The 18,565-nt window shown below is 43.6% G+C and overlaps 1 protein-coding gene across 1 annotated transcript in view; it reads left to right on the top strand.

Annotated features, from left to right (window-relative positions):
• Positions 1–18,565, top strand: part of AFF3 (ALF transcription elongation factor 3) — a 333,696-nt gene that overhangs the window by 272,712 nt on the left and 42,419 nt on the right. Inside the window, exon 11 of the mRNA XM_076328910.1 lies at positions 16,149–16,314. Within this exon, the coding sequence (XP_076185025.1) occupies positions 16,149–16,314 (166 nt within the window). The remainder of the gene's footprint in view (positions 1–16,148; positions 16,315–18,565) is intronic.

Genomic DNA, 18,565 nt, shown 5'->3' with positions numbered 1-18,565 from the left:
CTCTGAGCTGAATGAACAAAGGAAAAATTAAACTGGAGTGTGTCAGGCAGGCAGAATAGGAAATATATGTTCCTGCAGGAAAGCTACTCTCCTCCTAATTACCCTGCAATTGCCAGGTTCAAAATCTAATTTATGAGCAGCATAGATAGAACGGCCACATTAGTCCATTATTTCATGATGATCTTTTCTACTCTTGATTTCAGAAAGGAAGGATTTTGCAGCTCTCGGTGCATTGGCATTGTCAGCAGCTGCTCTGGGCAGTGATGCCAGACAACTGCACTTGAGAGATACTCCCAAAAAAATGTAAAGCAGTCTCCTAACAGCAAGGTTTTATAGAAGGAGGGAGGTGCTATAAAGTGCAGTTAAATAAATAAAGCATGACCTGATGGGCAGCCTCAGACACTGCTGACCGCATTCACAGACAGATCCAGAAATGTTTGAAGGAGAAGGAAGTTTTCCAGCCTGTGGCTGCTGCTGCTGTACCTTGCACCTGCTGTAAAATACACCAAATGCAGCAAATGAACCTAATAACACCGCCAGAGTCCATTTTACTCTGACAAGCATGGAGCAGCCTGCAAAAGGATGGAGCAGTGGGTAAAGCTGGCAACGTGTGATATGCAGCTGGCACATGGTTTCAGCTGTAGTGTTGGTGCCCGAGGCCAAGTCTACACTTCAGTCAAGTTGGGGCAATGACTCATGTAGCCATCTGAGTGAGCTTTAAACACACAGCAGAGGGACGCTCATGGCCAAATGGAGCTCAGTGCCCACGTAGTTATCCAGCTTCTTGGATGGGCTTCATACCCCAGTGAGCTTTGTGTTCCCACAGAGCACCATAGTTTGCTAGTCCCACAGGGTGGCAGGATGGCTGAGGTCAGAAGGCGCCTCCGGGGATCATCCAGTCCAATCCCACTCAGAGCAGGGTCAGCTAAAGCAGTTGCTGAGGGCTGTGTCCAGCTGGGTCTTGAATATCTCCCAGGATGGAGTCTTCACAGCTTCTCTGGGCAACCTGTTCCAGTGTTTGACCATCCTCACAGCAAAAAAAAGCTTTTTGTTATATTTAAAGGGAACTTTAAATATAAAGTCACTGGGCACCACTGAGAAGAGCCTGGCTCTGTCTTCTTTCCTCCCTCCAATCTGGTATTTATCCCTCCCAGTTCTCTCAGCCTCTCCTCATGTGAAAGACACTCCAATCCCTTGCTCATCTTCATGGCAGTTTGCTGGAGCTGCTCCATGTCTCTCTTGTAGTGGGGAGCCCAGACCTGGATCCCAGTACTTCAGATGTGTCTCACCAGGACTGAGTAGAGAGGAAGGATCACCTCCCTCCACCTGCTGGCAAGTGTCCAAAAATTATGTCTAGTGTTGCAGGGAGGCAACAGACCTTCTGGGCAGAAAATCTGCATCATTCACTTACTGTCCACGTTTCAGTCACCAGCCCCACAGACCACAGAAAAACTGGCTCTGCAAGCTTCCTCTCCTTCCCACCACCTACGATTCTCCTCCATCCTCTTTTTTGCCTGCCTTATGTCCTAGTTCTTCATCCACAGTTTTTTTCACCATTGAAACCTTTCCAGTTAAGAGAAACGAATGCTTATATTTAAACTACCATTGTGTTTTGCGGCCAACATCCCTATAAAGCTAATTTTGGTAGGAAAGTTTATACCTTTTATTGATTTTGGTTGTCTGCAGACCCAGGAAGATAGCAATGCTTTGTTTTACATTTGGGCTGCTTTGGAAGGATTTCTTCACAACTGTGAGGTGACAAAGTTAAGATGGGATTCAGGTACCTTAACACAGGCATCTAAAGTCACTTGAGAAACCCTAAGATATGTAAGACGTCTTTAGGGCCTGACAGGTTCATATGGCAAAGGCAGCTAAAGACTGCTGAGATAGAGCACAGGCACTGAACGGTGGCATAGAGGCAAATAAATGTTATCTCTATCCATTTTTTTAAAAAAAAAGGCAAGGTAATGCAAGGGGAAGAGGGAAAGATAAGGGGGAAAGGGAGAGGCAAGGGGAAAGCAAAAAAATGAAAGAGGAAAGGCCAAGTGCAAAGGCGAAGGCGAAACCTATCTTGTTGATTCTGGATGTGACATGCAAGCCTCAGAGTCAACTGTCTTAAAGTTCAGTGCCTCTGGGCTGTACACAAAGCCCATCAATATCTTTCCTTGTTGCAATCTAAGTCCATAAGAAAGTGCTTGCCCCTTTCCTGAGAAACCATTTGGTTATATTGTTTGGGAGTTTCACTCCTAAGTATTCCCTTTCAGTTCCCTGCACAGAATGTGAACAGAGTGCTCTTAGGAATGGGAGATGCCTGCTCTGATTCATTCTTCTGAGGTTTTGTTTTTTCTTTGCCCCTGAGGAATTGGCTATTTTTAATGACTTTTATGATTAATAAAACTGTCTGAAGGCCTGCTGGGGTCTTCAAGCTAGTTATCAACAAAGTCATCTAGCCCTTTCCTCTAGTGTCTAAACTAATGGCAAAGGCCCAACACTTGATCTTTCTCCCCAAGCTGAGGCTTGTCTAGCAGGGTTTAGAGTCATGTCGGGGTGGTAAAAAAAATCCCGAAGAGTTACTTTCTTGCTGCGCTGACTGTGGAAAACCATACTCTCCTGGAAACCTATCTGTCCGTCTCATCTTCTTTGCAGAGCTCTTGTGCAGCATCTTCCACTTTCCCCCAGCTGTTTCCCAGCTGCAGGCAGGTGACCTGATACACTTTTAAAGAAATACTGAATGTATATCCTCACAGCTGGGCACTGAACTCCTAGCAGCAACACATGTTGACTCCTACACCTTTAACAGTGTCCGTGCTGGATCACACTGCTAGATGTAAATTCATGCTCTGAAGAGGCCCACCACTTCCCACAGCACATCCTAGACCATGCGGGACCTCAGGCAGGCAGAGAGGTGTTTGACATACTGCGGTAAGACCAGAGTGCCAGAAGGGGACTGTTAGCCTGGGGGCAGAGAGAGGCAGAAGGCAGCAACAGCTTGTTGTGGCACTGGGAGGGAGAAGCAGCACTGATGAGCAATATTTCTCCCTGTTCTCATGCCCTCTCTCCACTGTCGTGTGTATTTCACCAAGGGCAAGTCCTGCCTGGCTAACCTAGTGGCCTTCTATGGTGGAGTGACTACATCAGTGGACACAGGAAGGGCTACAGATGTCATCTCTCTGGACCTCTGTAAGGCCTTTGACACAGCCTCCCACAACATCCTTCTCTCTAAACTGGAGGGGTATGGATTTGATGGGTGGACTGTCCGGTGGGTGAGGAGTTGGTTAGATGGTGGCATCCAGAGGGTAGTGGTCAATGGCTCAATGTCCAGATGGAGATCGGTGACGAGTGGCATCCCGCAGGGGTCCATATTGGGACCGGTACTGTTTAATATCTTCATCAATGACATAGTGGGATGGAGTGCACCCTCAGCAAGTTTGCAGATGACACCAAGCTGAGTGGTGCGGTCGACACACCAGAGGGACGGGATGCCATCCAGAGGGACCTGGACAAGCTCGAGAAGTGGGCCCCTGTGAACCTCATGAGGTTTAACAAGGCCAAGTGCAAGGTCCTGCACCTGGGTCGGGGCAACTCCCGGTATCAATACAGGCTGGGGGATGAAGGGATTGAGAGCAGCCCTGCCGAGAAGGACTTGGGGGTACTGGTGGATGAAAAGCTGGACATGAGCCAGCAATGTGCGCTCACAGCCCAGAAGGCCAATCGTATCCTGGGCTGCATCAAAAGCAGGGTGGCCAGCAGGTCGAGGGAGGGGATTCTGCCCCTCTACTCTGCTCTGGTGAGACCCCACCTGGAGTACTGCGTCCAGCTCTGGAGCCCTCAGCATAAGAAAGACCTGTTGGAGCGGGTCCAGAGGAGGGCCACGAAAATGCTCAGGGGGATGGAACACCTCTCCTATGAAGAAAGGCTGAGAGAGTTGGTGTTGTTCAGCCTAGAGAAGGGAAGGTTTTGGGGAGACCTTATTGCAGCCTTTCAGTACTTAAAGGGGGCTTGTAAGAAAGATGGCGGCAAACTTTTTAGCAGGGCCTGTTGCGACAGGACAAGGGGAATGGCTTTAAACTAAAGGCGGGTAGATTTAGACTAGATATAAGGAAGAAATTTTTTACACTGAGGGTGGCGAAGCACTGGCACAGGTTGCCCAGAGAGGTGGTGGATGCCCCATCCCTGGAAACATTCCAGGTCAGGTTGGACGGGGCTCTGAGCACCCTGATCTAGTTGAAGATGTCCCTGCCCACGGCAGGGGGGTTGGACTAGATGACCTTTAGAGGTCCCTTCCAACCCAAACTATTCTATGATTCTATGATTCTATTTCCTTTCCGCCTCCCTGGGAGAGGCAGGGAGAACAAAAGATACATTGAAGAATAGGCAAAGGCACCTAGGCATGCCTTAGTGATAATGTAATATCATAAGAAACCTAAAAAGATGCCTGGCAGTTAATGAACAGCAAAACGTATGAGATATGGATTGAAAGGTATATTGGAAGATACACGTTTAACTACATCAGGACACAGCATGGTATAAGACCGATTTTTTTTAATAAAATGTCATACAGTTCTAGTGCTTTTCCTACTAGTTGGTAGCACATTTCACAGAAATAAAGGATTGATAACATCCTGCAGGAGGGTGCAGCTGGGGAGCCACTGAGTCCAGACACATTGGTACCACATTCTAGATTAATAAAGCAAATAAAATTATATTTGCTTTGTAATTTATTTCTGCCTCCCCTCATCATCTGTGTGTGCATGAACAAACCTCAAGTTCGCTTTCCAGGGATGACATCTAACAAAAGGATGCAATTCACGTTTGATTTTTCCTTTGAATTGTAAAGGGCAATTTATGTAACTCTTTCTTAACATAGATTTATATATTTGTGCATATCATACTTATTCATTGTTTTTCACAGGCCAGCTTAATACATTATAACTGAGGAAGGCACAGCAAAGGTTACTAGTAGGGGCTGCTCTCTGTTTTAAAATCCTTCATCAAGTACCTGCACACTGTGTTGCTGGGTTACAGTGGGTCAGATCCTGATACCCTCACTAGACAGACCGTTCCTGCTCTTCATGAGCACTTCTGGGTACTCCATTCCAAGCTGTAAAGTGCGATGCTGCTAAGCCAGAATAAGGGGTCAAGAATCTGAGCCTGGTCAGAATGGGAGAAGTTTTTTTCCCAGTGGCTCAGACCCCTGAAAACCTAATGCTGCACCACAGGCAAATATTCAACAGCTGAAAATTGGTTTAAAACATCCTTTATTTTGAGCTAGTACGTCAATAATAGGTAAACAGCATATCCTGGGCAACTCTTTCTAAAAACATACTAAAATAGTTTTGCATGTTGCTGGAAAACAGGCTGTACTTACATCAGAAAGGAGAACAGAAGAACCTTTTACAAGTCTTCAAATAATCTCAAACTAATTAGCTTTTAACATCCTCTCTGCTACAATTCTGGGCTTTATTAGCTGTTCTGCTTGCCATTCCTGAGTCTGCCTAATGTCTTCTGTAGAACAACTATGCATTTTTTCCAGGCATTTGTCATTTCTTGAAACATATAAAAGAGAGTACTTGGATTCAACTAACAGACCATCTAAATGCTGCTCTGCATAGGGAGTGATATATGCTGACAAGGAGTAGAAGTCAAATTTTCTTTATATGGTTCTTTATGGTGAGCAAACCTACTTAAAACAAGCTCCTTCTCAAGGCAGCATATTGATTAGAGCTGACGGGCCGAAAAGACCTTTGGGAGACAACAGAATATGGCTTGAGTCAAAGAGTAACACTAAAGCTGGCAGCAGCAACATTAAGAGTCAGTAAAACCTGAGAGAGTTTGTCTCACGCTGAAATTTATTGCACCCATTTGGACAGCCATTATGGTAGTTAGTAATTTTATCTGCACAAGTTCATCTGTATTTGGACTCTCAGAGCTTAGCGAGAGGTCTTGCAAGGCAGAACCATACTCAGGGTCCTGCTGACTGAGGCAAAAGACTGCCGTGCTGAAGTGAGGTACAACTGTGTCTGAAAATTATAAAAGGCTGTCCGTTCAGATGGCCAGCCACAACATGAGTTATGTTAACAGTAACTCTGAAATAAGGTGATGGTAGGTCAAAGCAGACGAGGATTTTCCTCGTGTGCACTGCAGTGGTTGCCTTCTGTGGCCTGATGAAGCTGTCAGTCACAAGCAAAAATTGCTGTTTTCTTGGACAGAAGTACAACTATACTTCATGCTTTAGGAAATAAATGAGACAAGAAACGCAACACTCAGGTTAATTTCCAGGGAATTGGTATCGAATTCTCCTGATGAGACATTTTGAGGATAGTGGATTAATGCCACTCACAGAACATTTTGCATTGCTCCTTTGCCTAATCTAGTTTCTGGAACTACCATGACTGATACTCCACATCTTCACTGATGATCTGTTCCGGTGCTTAATTACCTTAATCTTTGCAACATCTCTCCCAGACAGTTGAAGCCTATCCCACCAAAGACCAAGCTGCTGGAATCATCTTCAAAATGTTAGTGGAGGATCTATTCCTGAAATGGGTAGTACTGATATCATTGAATCTGGCAGGGGATCAGCTTTTAATAGTGCTCTAATGAAAGAGTGAAGTAGTGACTTGGGAGTGGATACAGGTCTTCATATTGCTTACCACCCCCAGTCTTTAGGACAAGTGGGGAGAGTTGACTGAACCCTGAAAGGGAAATTATTAAGAGAAATCTGAACTAAACCTCCCTTGCTTCCAGATCAAAATGCACATGGTGTTGGGCGTACCAGGCATATAGTTTAAGCTGCCCTTAGGATCCTAGATTCCCTCTAGTCTATCAAGAGAGGTAGGAATCTCCGGAACGCGTTTTTGGATGATGAAGTTAGGCAGTAGTTTGGTCCCTTGTAAATTAAGGTCAGACAAACTGTATGCCTACAGACCCACTATCCTATACCCCACTGGCCAGCTGTATCAAGTTCTGACCAAGAGGGTCCAATTCCACCTTGGTTTAACTCAGCTACATTATTTTTTAGTCATTTTTTAAGCCCTGCACAATAGGTGAAGTCTTGACTGTGCGAGTCACATGACTTATTTGTTCACAAAGTCAGAAAATTGGCTTGGTTAAGGTCTTCAGGTGACCTCTTGGCAACTGACTGACTTACAAACAGTCCTTAGTCCTTGTCACTCTTTACACTCTGTATTTCCATTCACAGCTCCTAAATTAGTGCCTTTCTTCCTATTTTCATTGACTTCAGGTGTAACTTCCTGATTTCTTATTTTGCTGAAGCACAAGGATCTCTCCTCCTACTGTCATATGTGACATCAAGATTTTGTGAAAAAGGGATGCCTATGGAGCTTTCCTTCTCTCTTGAAGAGCCATCGGCCAGAAGTTGTTCTTCAGATGGTAGGATTCAGCATCTTGAGTGCTTCCCTGTGACTAAAAGAACTTGTGCGGAGCCTCGTGACATCTTTACTTTCACATTAGGCCACTCTAATGAGACCTTCTGACAGCTGAGCCTGAGCTCCTATTCCGTATCTGGCTTATCATGCAAACCAATGAAATGCAGGCATGTTTTTAACTCATGTAATGGGAAGTTGAACAGAGCTCATCTCTAGTGATATTTACCTTCTTCAGTGAACCTAGGTAATCTGATCTCCCTTGGGCAAATGAACTCATGTTCTCTGGAGACCATTGGCAATTGTATGCAGCAACTCCTGATGCTGCCAGGAAAGGAACTTCCTCAAAGTGAGGAGGGGAGGAGAGACAGGTGGAAAAGAGGAAAGATTGGAAAGTAGCAGTGTCCAGAAGAATGCACTTGGTTATTACAAGGAATCAATGAGTGCCAGAAAGACATCCAAAGCTTCAGTATTACTGGATATGGAAAAACTATACCTGACCACGGTCTCAGCCACTAGTACCATGTATCTACATGTGCTTAAAGGAGTCCTTTCTCCTTCTTGCAAAGACTCTCTAGGTTTCTTACCTCTTCCCTGGGTCTTTTGATCTGATGTGAGGGCTGGATTCCTAGAGGAGAAGAGGAAAGGGTATATCTCCCAAGAGAGTCCTTTGAGTAACACTGCTTCTGGAGTATGGTTGTCACTCTTAGCCGCCATGGAGAACCTTCACACATCGAGGGCATTGAAGGTCAAAAAAAGTGTGTGTTCTACATTCCCTTTCAGACATGTAATTCAAAGACACTGTGTCCGATTTCCACCCAGCGGCAGAAGCTGGCCTTGACCAGACAGCAATGGGGATCTCAAATAGAAAGTTCCTAACATGACCAAACTGATGAAGAAAAGAGAGAAAAATAAAACTTCTGGGGCACATATGAAGGAAAACACACAAAAGCCATTGCCCTTGGTCTCGGGGGGAAATCAAAAGCGGTGTTGTCTGACTGAATCTTCTCAACAACTTCATCCACTTACAATTTATTTCTGCCCCCCGCCCCCCCCGCCCCCAAAAAGTCTCTGTAGAAATGGTTTCCTGATTTCACACTGGAGGCAGGAGGATGGCTGTTCACGGACTATTCTCAAAGTCATTCATCATTCTCCAGGCCATTGGTCCAAGGGCATGTTCCAAGGACAGTATAGGACACATAGGCTATGCCTGTCACTTTTTAAGTCACAGTACTTCGAACCATTAAGAGACTAATTATACTACCAAGGTGAAAAGACTCTATCACTGCTCTTCTACTAAAGAGTTAATTTTCCTGGACCAGGGAATCTCTCTGCTCATATTCAGCTGATGCAAGGTCAACGACAAACACACCGAGGAAGTCAGAGTTGCTTTATTTTTCTTGTGAGCAGGTCAAATAAAACACTGCTGATGCTCCATTTATCTGGAGCGACAAGCAAACACTTGGCAGCAGTGGAAAGCATACACTGGAATCTGGCACCAGGCTCCTAGCACAGCTGTCAGCCTGCTGACTAATCACTTCATCCCCACACTAATGCCGCTCCAGGTCTTTTGGACCCTTTCATCTCAGATACCCCGACACACGCTCCTCCTGATAGAGCTATTTATACAGAGATGTCACTATTAATTGTTATGTAGCATTTTATTTTAGGAGGGTTTTTTTAGCCAAGGTTTTTTTCAGTGGTTTTCTCTTTCCTACCATATTCCTTCAAGGTGGGAGCTGTGATTCTGCTGCTTCCAGTATCGACCGGGCCTTAAGTAGATACCCCCTTGCTAGACTGAATTTCCTTGAGGGTTTTTTGTACGTGTGTGTGCATGAGTTTCATAGCTTGTTTTTCTAAACAGCCTTTCCTATCAATTTGTTTTTCTTTGGTGACTATTCTGGCAATTAAGCTGCAATCACACAGGGCACACCTGACTCTCTGAAGAGACCTGATTTACCTTAGGTTTGCATTATCGGATGATACTTGTAGTCTTGTCAGCACAAACTATTTAAGCAACTCCCAAGGACAGTGTTAAAATATAGGTGGAGTCTATGAACTCTGTTCTTGGCAGCTGTGCTTTATTAGTTGTGCTGTGCAAAGGTGGTGCGACTAAGGTAATGCAGTGCTTTCACAGAAGCATTATATATTGTGACAAGCCGAACAACCTCCAGGACTCTCACTCATCATGACTCCCATTTCATACCTCATCCATTATAGGAATGAGGTATGAAAACATTTCTCTGTTTCCTAAAGATATTAACAGACTCCTGGGAAATCGTTTACCTGGAGAAAGGGAAGTGCCCGGCCTCATTTTTTTGCGTTCAGGCCCAAACAGCCGACCATGGCAGGGCTAGCTGCTTTTTTTGTTAGTGAACGATGGGTTTTGACAATCAGTAACTGTAAAGAACTCAGACAGTTAATTGGTTTCATGCTCCCGGTTAGCAAAGGTACAAAAACATAAATTTGTGTCACTTCCGTACTGTGTTCGGAACAAGGATATCCAAGTGCTTTTTAAAGAATAACGAAGGACATCTCCTAACACACTGAAGGTAGGCAAGTTTGGTCATCCCTGTGTATGACTTGGATGGTGACCGGAGCCCTGGAAGGGTCGACTGATTTGATCATTCAGACTCGACATGGCAGAGCTAAAACTAGAGCAGAGGCTCCTTATACTCATGTTTGTATGTTAAGTACAGAACCAGCCTTCGTATTTTAAACCATGGAGGTATCTGGCTGTCCTCAAGCGGGTGTCTATTCTAGAGTTTATGGTATCATCTCCTTTTTCTCAGCATGATTTTGGCCTGAAACGAATGGACAGCGTCCACATTCATTCTGTAGGCTATCCTTATGGTGCTATTTCTTGGCATTCTACAGTCGCCTCAGAAAAAAAATCCCCATATGTTCTGCTACAATATTGGGATGGCCTGATCTGCAAGTCCAGATAGACCCCCGTGATAAGCATGCTTCAGATGTCTTCACTGAAACAGAATTTGAAAAATACACAGGGGCAGCAGCAAGAAGTGGGCATTTCCATTGCCTCTGTGATTCATTCACAATTATCAACACAGGAATTCCCTACTGTGTGCATGGGAGACGTGCAGTATCTTCGGTGCCAGGCAGCAGAGATAATTATACAGATCTTGGCACGATGTTCTCAGTTTGTGCTTTGAGGAAGCACGATGAGGAATTTGCTTCTCGCAACAAAGGGATAAAGAGTTTTCCGTAAAAGACCTGCACTGGGTTTTAGGTTGGCTTCAAGGGAAGAAGGAAGTGGTGGTTCAGATACTTTAATCTGGAATAAAAATAGAGACTCTGCCAGCAGAGTTCCTTTAAACCGTGGAATATGTTTTCATCACTGAGTTTGAAATATCATTTCAGAGTCTTGGTCAGATTTACTGTTTGATTTAAATCAGTGTAGCCTAATTGAAGTCAATGGAGCTATGACAGTTTATACCAGCCAAGGGACTGGTGTCTGTTTCAGAGTATTGTTTTCCCACAATTGGCCTTGATCTTCCAGACACTGATAGATTTTCTGGGTATTTCAAATACTGCAAGCATTCATACAGCCTTGCTTAGGATTTTCTCGAACGTTTGTGACATCTACAAATTCAGATCACCTTCTCCATGTTTACCTCTCAATGTTGACAATGTGATCCCTAACAGTGTCATTTGTTTATTCAAGTCAGTTCTTCACACTAATTGTTGCATTCCTCTTTCCTATGGGGAGTCAGGGCCACTTGGTAGTTGCACAGTGCTTGATGGATGGTACCGTAGGGTGAGATTTAGAAGAAAAATAGTTTAGATGATCACAGCTATGCAGATGACACTGTCTAAATATTGTCCCATCTCCAGACACGAAAACAAATACAGCAAATAGTGTCTGATAGTGTTACTGAGCTTTTTGATAAGAAGGTTCTGGATACAATTCTTGCAAAGTGAAATTACACAGACTGACTGGACTCCAAAATATGAAGCGTGAGCACGTGCATCGCCTTTGTTGTGGTTGGAAGAGTATTTCAGAGGCTCACTCTGATAAGTTTTCTTGGCACAGACTTTTCTTCAAGGCCTGATTCTCCCTTGCTTTGCATTCTTGATTATCATTCATACCTGTGTAAAGTAGGTATAAAGTGCCTTCATGTGGTAATGCAGTGAAGAATTGGGATCACAAATTCTTCAGCACAGAAGGGATTTTTCTCTTTTGAATCCATTTAATATTGTTACCAAATACTTGCAGTTTGCTAAAGAACTGTATCTGTTTTACTTGTACCTTGATCGGGCATCCAGGCTGTCTGTCTTTGAAACACTGAGACTGAATTCCTGCAATGCAGCATACGCTTAGCTGCCCGGGAACTTCTTGTGGCCAGTGCTGAACGCCATGATTTATTATCATGGAAAGTAGTGCAGCTGTAAGCAGCAGCTTAATATGAAGCACAGAGTAGGACCCAGATCCAGCGTGATTAACCTCAAGAGGTCTCCTGAGGGCCACTGAGGCAATCTGATTTGGGAATCTCTCTCCACTGACTGAATAGCAAACACCTGCACCTTCCTGCACAAGTGTTTAAACCACCTTGGTGCTGTTCAAAGGCTGGCCGTGGCCATGCAGTCTGATGGAGCTAATAACTGGTCCCACCACAACTAGCCTCTCAGGCTTCTCCAGGGATTGAGATGGCTCCACCTCTCAGCTTGGATCACAAATTAGTTTGAGTGGGGAAGAAGTATTAACCTCCCCAAATCACTGTTTCTGAACCTGCACATCTGAGAAAAATTGAGGCTATAAGGTATCTAGCAGTTTTTCAGAGAAGGGTGACTTGTCCACTAGGCAGTGCAGGAAAATAGGTTGTTGGAGACTTGCATGGTGTTTAGGAGCCCCAGTTCCATGTAGCCAGGATGATGGGAGATACCTAATCAGAAACTTCAGATGGTGTGTTGGTTATTAAGTGATCTTATTACTGAACTTCTGGCAACTTTACAAAGTATTTACTCTCTCTCTTAAATCAGAGAGTGCATGTTCTGATCAAGGGCTTTAAAGAAAAGTGGTTCTTACCCAAATTGTTATTTAATTGCTTAAAATAAAAATATCATTTCTATGATGTAGTAATTAATTCTGGGGCATAAGCCAGTAGCAAAATATGCATGAATGTTATGTGCCACTGTCATTAAAATGTAAATTGGTCTTTTATTTTGACTGCATGATCTTGCTTACATACTTTAGAAAGAACAGTCCAAAATGGAAGTCACCAATTTAAAATAAAGGTCATTTTTTAATAAGAATGCATGAAGAAACATTTAACTGTTTTCACCCTGGTCACTATAATATAATGAGGATCCTTATAAGAATATGCTATATATAAAAATGGAAAAGGTAGAAGGGGGACAGGAGACGTCAACAGTATCAGCATAAATGGGAAAATATTGTAATGTTAAATTTTTGTAGTATATTGGCTACCATTAGAGCAGCAAACACAAATTTCCAGATGTTTGTGAAGAGTCCAACAGTTATATTTTATATCTATGGCTGTAGTAACAATTTCTATTCAGCAGCCTAGAAAAACATCTCATGTCACAACAGGAAAGAAATATTACTGTGGGGTTTTTTTCTCCCTCATCCCCTATATAGCAATTCTGAATACTTCAGTCAATGCCAAACAAAAATGATGGTTTAAAAATTAAAACCACAGTCACTAGGGGCAGGACATAAATGTGCAGATGTTTTGTGATGTTGAAGAACTTTTCGGGCAACAGTCACAACGCTGTTGTGGAGAGGACTGGAAATCCATCAGTCGGACACTGTCAAAAGCATTCCCTAAGCTACGCTGTCAGAAAAGGCAGTTACCTTTTCATATTCCCTTAAGAAAAAAAAAAGAAAAAAAATCGAAACGAGAAAACCTACTCACAATGGCCTTTATATAGCTCTCACTATTTTATTAGCAAGGGATTGACTGTGATCTGTTAATACAAGTGAGCAACTTATATCTAGAGTTTACTGGGCAACCTGTACAAGTGGACAACGGCATTGTCCCAGAGCAGTGCACAAAACATCTATTTTCCTTCTCCGGGAAGGAAAATTTTTACAAGCTTATAAGCTGTTTCTGTTTCAGGCACCTCTGGGCCTTAATGCTGTTATACAAATGGCTGCCTGAAAATCTCGTATTTACCACACCTACCTGGCTAGACAAAGAGACATCATGAATAACAACAAAAATAGCAGAGGGCGAGTTTTTAAAGGCACTCATTGTAATCGGTACCTTTAATGCCTGTGCATGATGACAGACCTCTTGCCTCACAAGAGCTGGCAGGCACTTCTGCGAACATGCGTGTAGCACCGCGCCGTCCTGCTGGAGCATGAGCTTTTACTGTTGCCTCTGTCTACCACCTGATGGTTACAAGGATGGAAATAAAGGTCAGAAATATAAATGGATGTCAGCTCCTCCCTCTCTTGTTTATTTTACTTGCTTTAATTAGTAAGGTGAGATCACAGGTGAGGTTTTCTGCACTGCCTGGCACCGCTGTGCCTTGAAGGGTGCAGAAGGCTCTCCAACAGCGACACGATTCCTCAAGCAACCAGAAACTCTCTGGAGCAAGAAAGCCATGGGCAGCTGTACCACTTCCTAGCAAAAGGCAAGGAGGACACTATTAGTAAAGGCGATGTGGTGGGAGTACTGGCTTGTGCAAGACAGGTGGTCCAGTGGGGAAAGGTTGGCATATGTTAGGGGAGGCAGGGATAGGGCCAGGAAGTGTGCGGCCGTGGGGAATCGTGGAGTTGGAACTGCATCTCTGATGGCCTGGCCTCTTTTCAAAGCCCCAGAAATTGCCTGTCATGTGTGGCTTGTGTCAGGTGTCAGGTACCAGTTTTCCAGAATGAAATGCACCATTAGCAGGTAAAGACAATTCATTAGGTGCAACATAGCAGAACTGTAATTAATTATTAGATATTACTTCTCACAAAATGCATCTCCGAGATCACATTGCATTAGCCACAATATTGGACTGATGGAGCATAAACAAGGGTAATGATAAACACTGGTGAACGGAGTTGGGAAGAGATGGTTATTAGGGTACCGGTGTGTTTCATGTGGGGTTTATTTAACAGTCTCATTAATGATCTGGAAAAGGAAGTGAATAACCATTTAATTAAGTTTGCGTTTGATACTAAATTAGAAGTTGCTGCAGACACCTCCAAGGGCAGTGAAATAAATCAAAAGGAGATAGAGGCATGTGCGGTAAAGAAGAAAATGAGATCTGGTATGAAGAAAAAAAGCAAGCTAATCTCTCTGGAAGCAAATAATCTAAAACGTAGCTATCAGTGGAGGAATTCTGGAGAAAGCAGTGTTGAAAGAGATGTAGGAGTGTTAATGGACTATATATTCCATCACAGCTCGGGTATATGTTTACAGAAGCAACGCATCAAGGAGCAGGAAGGTAATAGCCCTTCATTGTAGGGCTCTAGTGAGAACCCATCTATAATGCTGCACTCTGTTTTGGGCATCCTGTTATCAGAGAGATATAGACAAATTGGAATGAGTTCAGAAAAGAGCCATAAAAATGATCCCATATCTCTGGAGATAATGACTTATGAAGAAAGATCAGAAGAAGTAAATGTGTAAGGCCTTGTCTGAAAGATGACTGAAGTAGGGCAGGAAAATAGTCTGCAAATATGTGAAAGCAAAAAGGGAGGAGGGTAATTTATCACAGTAACTATTAGTAATAGGATGAAATAATAAGTAACAACAATAAATTTAAAAAGGGCAACTTCAGGTTGGGAGAAATTTCTGACAGTGGAATTTGGGTTAGTTTGCAGAGTAGTTTCCCAGGGGTAAAAGTAAAAGCTGCATTCAAGTCATTTAAAATCAAATTGGACAACTCACTAGAAAATGCACCCTGCTATAGGGAACAATCTTCCATTGCCTGGGGAATAAGCTGGATGACTTAATAGAACATTTCACACTCAAGTCTTTATGACCGTGATATTTTTAATATGCATGGTCAACTATTTCAGGAAAGTATACATTTCTTCTGCTGTCAGGCCTGATAATACAAACACTTGCATGCAAACATAACTTTTAAGAAGGCAAGTAGCTCTGCAGACAGCACTGCACTGCTGACGTGCAAAAACACAAGCCTGAGCTCTTCAAGTTTTTGCAGGATCAGAGTCTTAGATCTTGCAGTTGTCAATATCAAGATGGTATATACAGGTAACCACATCATTTATGGGTAGGTGAAGAAGTGTGCAGAACAAAAGATAGGGGTTAGAAGCTCCAGTGAGGATGTATTATTATTGTTATTATTATCGTTATTGCTGTTACTACTTATAAATGACTGGTACTGTGGAGTTCAACTCCGTTTCTTAACTGTTCACCTTTTTTCATCTCCTGCTTTCACCTCTGTGCAGAGTGTTCATTAGACGGTGTAAGACTGCTTTCTATACTCTGGTTTTTAACGTTTTGATATTTTTAATATATCCTAAAATGTCTGTTGAATGAGAAAAGAGACAAGCTGAAGTGAAAACTTGACCCTCCCTCAGACAAAGAAGAGATGGCAAAGGCTATGGATTTAAATGAATATGAGGGTAACCCCATATTTTCCCCCCAATTATAATAATGCAGTGTTGAATTCCATTCATTAGCAGCGGAGGCAAGCTCACAGGCATTCACATAGGTATGCTCCCTAAAACACCACGGGTTTTACATGTGGGTTTTTTTATGTTCTTGTTTTCTTCTCTTCCCTCCCGCCTCCCCCATGGGCTGTGTGTGGGGCTGGCAGCCTGGTGGTGCCGCAGTCCAACACCCGAGCCTCGGGACTCTCCAGCAAGGGGTCAAGCAGCAGCAGCTCCAGTGAATCCGAGACCAGCTCAGAGTCTGACTCAGAGAGCGAAAGCAGCTCCAGCGAGAGTGACGGCAGCAAGCCCTCGCATTACTCCAGCCCAGAGGTAAGGGCTTCGGCTCTCTATGATTTAGGGCGGCAATCCGTTATTACACCCACTCAGACCTTTTTCCAGCCAAGGCAACACAAGGAGGCTGTGGGGAGATGCACAAAAAAATGGAAGAGAAAGGCCCAGGGATCCTCCTCCTGGCATGCTGTGAAATGCAAGTGGCAGGGGATCCTGGGGCAGATGAAAGCATTTGAAACAAAAATTAGGAAAGAAATAACCCTCTGATATTTTCCTCAAATTGGAGATGAGTGGAGTGCCTTGCAAGGCTCACAGCTTGCTTGAAGTTTTACGTGACTCTGCCTCCATAGCAATGGCTTGCTTAGTGCCTAAGTCCTGATGTGGGCTCCCAGCACTGCAAGGGAACTAAAGGCTTCTCTACACAGGGAAGCTATTATAAAATCAGTTTGAGGGTGAATTTTTAAAGCAGAACAGTTGTTTTTCACTCACGCACTTCCCTCACCTCACTCCCTAAGTGAATTACTCTCTGCTACTGCTGCCTTTGTGTGATTTATTGTAATCTACATCCAAAATGGACTAAACTGAATTACTCACGGTGCAAAACATTAAACCCAAACTTATCATCTGGAAAGCTAGTACTGAAAATTTTCACATGTAGACAAGCCCTAGCCAAATTACAGTTAAGCTGCCAGTGCTGTGCCACCTTCTGCTTTCACCTCTGCAGAATGCTCAACAGACACAACAAGGCTGCTGTCTCTGCTCTGCTTTTCTAGCAGGATTGACGTTTTTACGTGTTTTGGTCAATACACACCTTTAGTATAAAACCATGAACTCCACAGCCACATCATACACATTAATGTATGTAAAAATATTCAAAAATCTAGCAGCAAGATTGTAAATACACGTGAAATACAGTCAGTGTATTTTCCTACTCCACATAAAGCATCCAATCACCAGACTCCTCCCCCCAAAACTATGCCTCACCTATTCTCTCATGCTGAAAAATTGTACTGAATAACCAGCACGCCTTTCCTCATCTTTTGCTCGGTTATTTGGGGCCATGTTTCCTATCAGGCAAAATGCAGCACTCGCAGAAATATCCTTAATATATTTTTCTCAGGTTCTGTTCCTTATTTAACACTTATCTTCCTTTCTGTCTTTCCTTCACAGTACTTTCAGATCCATTTCCAGTTAATTTTCCTCTCACTTTGTCCCTTTCCTAAATCTCTCTCTCTGGTTCTCTTTCCTTTCGTCTCTGTTCTCTTCCCTGTTGCCCTCCCTGCACTACCCTATGTCTTATTTCCCATTCTGAGCTCTCTCATCCGACCCGTTAAGACCTTGTTCTCTCTCTGCCTAGTTTCCCGCTGGAATTAGTGCAGAGATCTCGCGCTCAGCCTCTCCTCCCTCTGCGGGATCTCAGAAGGTGGAAGAAAAGGGACAAAGAGAAGAAAGAGAAGGAACCATTGTGGGGGGAAGGAAATATGAGATAAAAGGAGGAGAAGCATAGTACCCAGGAAGGGAGGAGTGTTTACTATCTAGGCAGATACCCATGCTGCTTGGACCTGAGAGCAGCAATTCCTCAGGGAATGTGGGAAGTTAATTAACTGAGGCAGGTCGTGGATTTCATAAAGTCAAGCAGGGATCTGAGAGTCATCGAAACGTGGAGGAAGTGCCTCCTCTTAAGCATTTTATACATATCCTCTAGAGATCTGTGGAACTACTTTTGTACAGAGGCTGAGTTATCAGTGATCATTGTCACGAAACAGCTGCACTGCTCCAACAGATTGCTTGTCTCTTTGCATTATATTTGTGTGGTTTGCCTTCTAGGACATGCTGTATGAAACATGCTTATGCGAAAATGTAAATGACTCAAAAAATGTGATGGCTGCAGTGGTTTTCATAGGTCATGCCCTGATGGGATATGGGAGAGGCCACACATGGATAGGGTCAGGGTGTCCCAGGGAAGTAGGTTACCTGTGCTTTCCCCAAGGGCCAGTGCTTTCCCAGGCCCATCGTATGACTGATGGCACCAGTTCAAAACATGCTTATGTGATGTCTGTGACTGGAAGTCCTGTCTGCTTTGCATTAATGCTTTAACTTACATTTATGCACCCAGTGAAGCCATCTTTCTAAAGTATATGTCATGTTCTTACCCGGTAAATGGAGAGACATGTCCTTGGAAGCTCTTTAAAGGGAGGCCCTGTCCACCTAAATTTAAGTAGTGGACTCAGTTCCAGTCCTAGTCTTAAAATGAATTTCATCTGTTGGATAAGACAGAAAAAGCAAATAC

The sequence above is a fragment of the Aptenodytes patagonicus genome, chromosome 1 (genome assembly GCF_965638725.1).
Source record: "Aptenodytes patagonicus chromosome 1, bAptPat1.pri.cur, whole genome shotgun sequence".
NCBI lineage: Eukaryota > Metazoa > Chordata > Aves > Sphenisciformes > Spheniscidae > Aptenodytes > Aptenodytes patagonicus.
Note: the sequence above shows the minus strand (reverse complement) of the source record. Positions and strands in the feature narration are given on the sequence as shown.